Source organism: Meleagris gallopavo, chromosome 21, assembly GCF_000146605.3.
Source record: "Meleagris gallopavo isolate NT-WF06-2002-E0010 breed Aviagen turkey brand Nicholas breeding stock chromosome 21, Turkey_5.1, whole genome shotgun sequence".
Taxonomy (NCBI): domain Eukaryota; kingdom Metazoa; phylum Chordata; class Aves; order Galliformes; family Phasianidae; genus Meleagris; species Meleagris gallopavo.
In genome coordinates this window covers 800090-808488 of record NC_015031.2, presented here as the reverse complement: position 1 = coordinate 808488, position 8399 = coordinate 800090, and the positions used below count along the sequence as shown (strand labels likewise).

Genomic DNA, 8399 nt, shown 5'->3' with positions numbered 1-8399 from the left:
AGGAGAGCAAAACATACACATCCCAAACACCCCCCTCCTAAATACTGAAGTTTTATAAGCACAGCTGGATTTCTGTTCCTGAAAGCAGTTAGGTCAGACACACAGATGGTGTGACAGACTACTAAGATTTGCCTCCAACGAGGTTAATTTTATTCAGTGCTTGTCCTCAGAGGAGCACACGCCAACAGAAGAGCATGCCAATTCTGCTTTCTATTTTGTTGGAACAATTTCTCAAGTTTCCTGGAAGAGTACGTCCTTGGCAAATACACCTCAAAGGCCATTCCTGCATTGACAACAATAATTAAGTTCCTGAAATCACACGGGTCATCTTGCTAGGACTAACAGTGCCAGTCTAGACAAAAAACGGTCTAAGTTTGTTTTGGGGCAAAGGGAAAAGCAAAGCTCTGCTGGAGGAAAGGCTGATGCTCAATGTCCAAATTCAAGTTAGACTGACCTTAAAGCATGAGCTAGTGACTTGGTCCATACATATATGCTAGAGGGACATACATATATGCTAGAGGGACAAATGCTCAGAGTTCAAAACCAAGACTGCACAGCAACAATTAACAGTCACTCCTATTTTGCATACAATCTGCACCACAGATCAGCTTCCCAAGATATCACTAGCTACTAAAGAACTGAGTTATGACTGGTCTTTCATATGCAAAAGGCCCTGTTCTATCTTTCAGAGCAATAAAAGACAAGAGAGGAACGCTCATACTCACTTGGAAAGAGAAACACCCCCAGCTTTCCCAATCATTTCTTCGTGGTGCAGAACTGCTTGGTTCCATGGGATGCGGAGGAACTTTAAGAGAGTTCTCATCCATCTTTCAGGATGCAATACAAGCTGTTCATAATGTACCAGCATACATCTTTCAAAGCCAACCTCCATACACTGGTTGTACATAGTTTCTATAGCACGATTCCACTTGGTCAAACAGTCTCTGTAGCTGTTGAGGTCAAACCCAGCTATTGTGACTTTTCGAGATATCATGGAATGTACAGATGCACGACCATCCCGTACCATTAGAAGAAATTTGGCATTGGGGAAAATTCTAGCAAGATAAGATAAGGATTTTAGAGCAAAAGGGTCTTTGTTACACAAATAAGGCGCAGGCTCCCCATGTTTCACGATGATTTCCAATAAAAACGCTTGCATGGCTGAGTCCAGGACCTCATCTGTGACTCCAGCTTCATCCAGCCGGATCTTCTCTTTGCTCGACCTGGCCCACATCTGCTTCACTGCCAGAATTCGTGGGATTACCCTCGTCTCCTCTCCACATCGAATATCCGGATGAGCATCAAGCATGGCACGCATTAACGTAGTGCCACTTCGAGGTACTCCTCCAATAAATATTAAAGGCATGTCTTTGTTGTAAGCAAAGGTTTTATTTGTGTTTCCATTGGAAGCAGTTCTCGCTGTGCTTCTCAGGCTCTCCGGCCGCGCCGGCTGGCTGCGCTCCTCTATGCGGTGGTGGCACTCCATGGCGTGTTGGCCCAAGTAGAACACTGTCACTGAACTGATCACCAGGCATGCCAACAGCAAGTTCTGCTTGAGCTTTCCAACCATTTTGATAAAGACTGTCGCTTCAAAATAAAAGAGACCTTCTATTGCAGGTTACTTTCTAGTTCATGTGCCATGGAGATCCTGATCCAAAATAAGTTAGGGTCTGGGGAGAGAAAAAAAAAAAAAAAAGAACTTAATTAACAGCTACAGCGATACATCAGCACCAGAATTATCTGATGGCATTCAATACAATTAGTATCTCCTGATACTAATGTTGCATTAAGACTACTAAATGCAACATCTAAAAATCAAAGAGCCAATAATGCAAACTCCTCTTGTCTACCATGGCAGCAAAACAACCCATAACAAGATTTGTGATTATAAGTGTTATTTACACAGAAGTTCTCTGGCATAGTTCAGCACTATATTTGAAAGAATTCCAGCATTGGATAACTTCTGTTACATTCTGGAGTCAAAGACATCATTCGTATGGGACTTCAGAATAGGGGAAAGCAACCATTAAGGCACCTTTCTTCATTAAGTGAGGAGTCTGACACGCTCCACTTCCTCCAGAGAACAGAAGATGACAGCAAAAGACATTTCACAGCTATATAACAACATTTGACTGTGAGATTCTGCAGTTTTTGATCACAGGCTTAAAGCAACAAAGAGAAATAGTTCCCAATAAGTAGAGGACAAATCCATTTTCATTTGAAGGGAAGCTTTGGTGAAAGAAGTGGACAGTAAAAATGAACTAAGCAGAACCCAAGACTGAAGTTGACCAGGATCAAAACTAAGATCAGTGTTCAATAACCGAAATACTGAAAAACTGAGTAAGTTAGAGAGAAAAATCGGCCCTGTTCTCAACCAGAACAGCAGCAGGAAGAGGTAAAGCCTTGTATAATTTCAAGCTTGTATAATTTCAATGAAGCATTCCCAGAACAAAGTATATACTGCGTTCTACCTTCAAACAGGAACTGTGCTCCTTTCAAGCAATGCTGTCAGCTTGCACTTTCTTTGAGTCTCTCCTACATCACCTGGACAGATCTGCATTCTTGCTGGTACAACAGCAGGCATGGAGGGGCTGGGCTGGCAGATGGACCTGATGATCTTAGAGGTCTCTCCCAACCTCACTGATTCCATGACAGCCAGCACCCTCCCCTATCCAAAACATAACACTTGGAAGTTAAGAAGGTGAACGTATTGTCGTTTTACAAAGAGGTTTATGGCAAGTGCTCCCATGACAAATCAAAAGAGAATGGCCAATACCAGTAAGACTACGCTCCATAAAGCATCCTGGCAGCCACATCTATGAGTTTATAGTTACAGTCATCCCTCGTTTATATTATATGGAATGGAAATACAAGTTGTAAAAAAATGTTTAACTGTTACATCATAGCATAACCTCCCGTCTGGTTCTACAGTATCACACATGAATCATCCAGTTGGTTTTAAACCCTTTCAACTATCACAAGACAATGGAAAAAAGGCAAATCAAGGATAACCACTCATCTCTTTCCTGAAGTGCCAATACTATCCTACACTAAATCCATTCTCAGCTCTGTGAATTAAGCAGTTGCTATCACCTGGTGACAGAGCATATCTCAGTACAGTTCAAAGTGAATTTAGCTACAACAAAAGCTCTGCTTCCCTCCTGGAAGTTATTTTCACGTAGCTGTGGCACTGTCTTCTACAATGACAGGACAATTCAGTACCCAAAAACAAATGAGACGTGCTGAAATGCAAGGCTTTGCACACCTATCACTAAATATTTTACGACTTTTTTTAATCAGTAATGATGAGAGGATAGAGACCGAAGCTCCAAAACACCCAAAACTGAAACAAGGTTTTTCACAAACATCATTTTCCATTTTGGCTCCTTCAAACTGCACCGTTTACAATACAAGTGAGAACCAAAGACCTAATTAGATCACTTAAGCAACGCACATGAGTCTGAACAAAAGCTTTAGATAGAAACAAAAGGTTTAAAATCTGTTGCTGAATTCCAATGCAGACACATGCAGGAAGGATGAAGAACAAGCCATGACTTACAGTGGTACCAATGGTTGTATCCAACATGGGCTGGGACAGAACTGCTGCCTCAGTTCGCAGCTGACTTCATCTGCTCTCACTGACCTCAATCCTGAACATTTACCTTTTCCATCCATAGAAGTTATTGTACAGACAGCTCCCTTACCTGTGTTCTGCCGTCCAACCGTGCTGTGTTTCTGGAGACACGAGCTAGCCTGAAAACCGACTCTTCCTCTCCGAATTCAAATGAAATTAGCCCTCTAATTGCTACTTTAAACATGAGCTCGCTTTTCAGAGCTGAAACAACTCACTGAGCAGTATGAATCACAGACGCTTTTCATTGTGAGGAGCTCCAAGCGCTGCCGTACTGCCAACATTTGGATGACGGCTGCCTCAATGCTTTTCCATCCCCATCAGCAGCAATCCTCAACATCCAACCCCAACCACCCCACCATGCCCACATCCCTCAATGCCACATCTCCATGGGTCTGGAACGCTTCCAATGATGGTGACCCCCCCCCCTCCCTGGGCAGCTGTGCCACCGCAGCACTGCTCTTTGGAGAAGAAATTGTTCCTCATTTCCAACCTGAATTTTCCCTGATGAAACCCACAGCCACCACCTCTTATCCTACAAAGTCTCATTACGCTTCACGTGCTGCTCCCTGCTGAAGAGGTGGCTTAACTCTACCTTAAATACGTGGGTATCAGCAGAAGTATCTATACACACAGTTCAATTCACAGCTCCACAGCACTGAAAAGCAAAACGTCTCTCCTGAGCAAACCCAGCATGCACATGATTTTCACTTAGGGAAGGCAACTGTTCCACTTAAACCAGCAAACAACACCCAAAATCTCTTTAAATGCTTTAAGAAACAGAGAAGGTTTAGTTAAAAGCGCTCAGAAAAGAGCTAATGCAACAGGAGGACACTTTGCTGCAGAGCACACAAGATATGCAAACATTTACACCAATCCTGATGTTATTTGGTTTGAGTACGTTCCATAAAATTCATTTTCTCAACCATAATCCCCCCAAAACAAAACACTGAACCAAAGATCTCCTTCACCTTCCAAACTAAAAACAAACAGGCAAACAACCGATCATCCTCTGAAACTGCAGCAGTTCATAGCATCACTGAATGCCCAAAGTTTGATGGACCCATGAGCACCATTGAGTCCAACTCCAAGTTCAGCAGCTGATCTCTGCAGGAAACAGATCACTGCAGCCATTGGTATTGGAACAACAGAACCAAGCTGAAGAACAAGCAGCAGCAGGGCACAACAGGTGACCAAAGGCTGAAACACTCCGTCCCTGGGAGTTGGTGAGGCAGAGGGATGAGTCACCCTCAGCAGCAAATGCTGTGAGCACCACAGTTTGCCAGTTGGTTTCCTAAATTACCATTGACTGCTTAGAAAAGCAGCAATAAAAAAATCCACGTGACACACACACGCATGTGAGAAAACAACCACCAACCAACCGCAAACAGTTTCAATCGATGCAGTAACTTTTGGTAAGCTCAGTGATGCCAAAGGCTGAAAGAGCATAAGCAGACAGAGCTTTGCTGCCCTATGACCTTCCATGCTGCCGTCTACCTGGAAGCAGTGCTTGGAGCACGCAACTGCCATAAAACATAGCAAGACCAGGGTCTTGCGCATCAGGAAACCAACAGAGGAGCTGACAAAACAGCACTGCTCAGCAAACCAATGCGCTCTGCAAGCCAGCAAACTCCCTCCTGGGCCCCAAGATACACATAAAGCTCTTCAAGATAAGTGTGACAGATGGAAGTGACTGCCCTTCCAGCAGCTCACAAATCTACAGACCCCACCTTCGTCCTTCCATGAGTGAGCACTCTGGATCGCATCAACGCCAACCTGGAGGAGAGCTACAAGTCAATAATGCTCTGCTAACAGTAATAGCTGACAGTGTTTTGCAGTCACAGCAAGGCAATCCGCCGCCCCTCGTAGCACAGAAGTTGAGCTTTGAAAAACAGTGGGCTCTTTACTCCACTAAAGGTACAGCCCACTCTTCATCAAAATAATAAAATGACCCAAAACCAACCACCAACAACAGAAACACCACAACGTGAGCTGTAGATCAATCAGCAGGTTTTGAATGACAGATAAAAACAAACTCCCAGCAAATATACACGTAACAAAATCACACCGATATGGGATCCACGCTTTGCAGTACACGAAAGCACAGCTAAGCAGCACTGCATGCAAACTGGATTCACTTCCAGAAAAGTCAGACCTATGAGTCAGCCACAAGATGTTAGCAAAGCAGAATGACCGCTTTGTTTCCTCACTCTGCACACAGCAGTTCTCCCCCCCCAGTCCTGGCCTGTACACGCAGTGGGTCAAGACCTATTTTTCTGAAGTTCATCTAAAAAATGCGGAAGGTTTCAGTATAGAAAAGAAGCAAGTCACTCATTTGTATCTTACGGTTGAACAGTCTGGGGTTTGTTTAAAACACTCCTTATCAGGGGAATAAAAGAACACCCATTAAGCCCCAGAACTACGCAGCTCCCATGAGCTCTACAGGTCAAACTCTCATTACAGAAACTGGAAAGTCCAGTGACCATCAGCTGATGAATGCCATCCAGCCAAGCAGCTTTTTCCAATGCTAAATCAATGAGGCAACACCACTTGCATCACCCACCTCAAAGAAACCCACAAACACAAAGCAGTTTTTGGTGATCAGTTTGTCCTTGGCTTCTGCTTCTCAAGCTTCTGGCTCACGTTCTGCCAACCTCCCTGTAGAACAGTGCTTGGTTTCTGTGGGATGTACACCAACATCGGACTGGAGAAGAACCCATTGTCAAAGAAGACCCTACTCAGCCCTGTGCCCGCGTTTTCTGCTGCTCAGCTTAGCTTCCACGCTTCTGCTTGACCTCCAAAACAAGGTAGGCAAAGACAGTGAGAGATGCAACAGGCTCTGCTTTACTCATGCAGTTAACTGGATCAGCCCCAACACTTGGTTGCAGTGCTCCAAGCAGTTCCTGACGAGCCCTCTGAAGGCCACTGTTGCTCAAAAAAGCAGAAATGTACCCACATGAGCTTTCCTGAATGCAGCAAGCAGAGCTGGCTGCTTCTGCAGCTGCTGGACTTCAGCCGCTCATCTTCCAGCCCAGCTCCAGGCCACACACTGCACACACAGCACCCAGCTGCAAAAACCTTTTGGGTGTTCTTATACAAAGGAGTGCCCTGCTGCCCCGAGCTCTGCAGCAAGGAGGCACTGCCAACATCACCCCACATACGGGTCCAAAAAATATGAGTAATAATAATGCTAGAGAACTGGGTTCACCATTTCTGAGCGCATTTTCCCCTCAGGCATTGCACTCTAAAAATATATATACTGGAATGGTGACTGAATGTTGTTAGGAATTCTCTTCAAAACAACACAGTACGTCAGATACGCACTTAGAAAACACTGGACACATCATATAGTCCCCATGAAAAGTTCCGTTTTAAGCTCAGCAAGCGGTTCTATGATTCTATGAAATGCAATGGCAGTCTTTCAGGGTTTCTAAATGAAAGCCGAAGACAAATTGCACACAAATCCCATCAGGGCTGTCCTTCAACACGTGGGTTTGTTGCTGGTTGTTCACGTTTGCTCGCCACAAAGAAGATTGCATAGGAAAGCTGGCAGTGACATGATAATGGTATAGCACAACTCTGAGGAACACAACCGAAATATTCACATCACACCACCAACAGAAGGCATCCAGACTGCCGCAGGCTCAGTCAGAAGGTTGTTCTAAGACTCAATTGGGTCTCCTGGAAGCATTTTTATGCCTTCAAAACGTTGTTTGCACAATCATCTCAATGATGTCTCCCAAGGCCAGATGCCTTCGAGTGGAGTCGATGATCTTGGTGGACTTTTCCACCCTTAATGACTCTACCAGCCGTGTAGCAGCATCACCCAAAAGCACAGCGCAGTGCTAACGAACAGGGAAAACACCCAGCAAAGCCAGAAATAAAACTGAAGATCTTAACACTCAGTGCTTCATCTTCAATCTTGTAAAGCCATCCCAGCTCCCAGCCCTGCAGCTGCTCTCCCTGCATCGGTTATAGAGTGAAAAAAACACGCTGATAAAACCGATAAAAGCACGAGTTAATTTTAATTCGCCTCTATGAAGAAAGGAGCCGTGGTTCACAACAGCCACAGCCGCAGGGCTGGCAGATGGAACAGCGAAGTCGGAGCACAGTGCTGTATGGAAACACAGACGTGTGAGCAACACTCCCGCAGGGACAGCCGTGAGACAACGTTCGCACTGCATTCCCCTGAACCCGCGTTTTCTTTTGTTTGTAATCTCAGCCTCTGAGAAGCAGAAAAGCCGAGTTCACCTCCACGGACACCGATCTGAAAGCTCCACGTGTGGAAGCAGCGCACAGCCAGGCTGCAACCAAAGCATTCGGCTCCTATCGCTGCGTCCGCATCAGAGCTTCTTCCGGACCCAGCTCCACGCTTTTCATAGCGGCACAGAACCGTTCGGATTGGAAAAGACCTCTCAGCTCCCCGAGTCCAATCCCAGCCCTCAGAGCCCGCAGCCCCGCGGCTCCAGGACACCTGTAAGGACGCTGCCCCCCGCTCCCCGCGCAGCCGTGCCGCCGCAGCTCCGCTCTTTGGAGATGAACTCGTTCCCAACCGGATCGAAAGCGGCGGAGCGGCACTGGGCACGGAAAGGCGAAAGAACGGCGGAACAAAAGGAGCCGCGCGGGCGGGAAGCGGAGCCGGCGGACGCTTTGAATTGAAAAAGAAGAAATAATAGCAGTAAAAGGAGGCAAAGCAGAACGCGGCTCCGGCAGCAGCCGCGTGCTCCGCTCGTACGGACGCGCTCAGCGCGGCGGTTCCGCTCCGTGA

At 45.9% G+C, this 8399-nt stretch overlaps 1 protein-coding gene across 1 annotated transcript; it reads right to left on the bottom strand.

Annotated features, from left to right (window-relative positions):
- Positions 1-701: 701 nt before the first annotated feature.
- Positions 702-1670, bottom strand: TPST1 (tyrosylprotein sulfotransferase 1). The gene has a single exon (XM_010721737.3). It carries the CDS (start codon positions 1568-1570, stop codon positions 722-724), a length of 849 nt encoding a protein of 282 aa, XP_010720039.1. The 5' UTR covers positions 1571-1670; the 3' UTR covers positions 702-721.
- Positions 1671-8399: the final 6729 nt, after the last annotated feature.

Excerpts from the sequence above, each read along its gene's own strand:
- TPST1 (XM_010721737.3), bottom strand. The coding sequence starts at position 1,570 with ATGGTTGGAAAGCTCAAGCAGAACTTGCTGTTGGCATGCCTGGTGATC.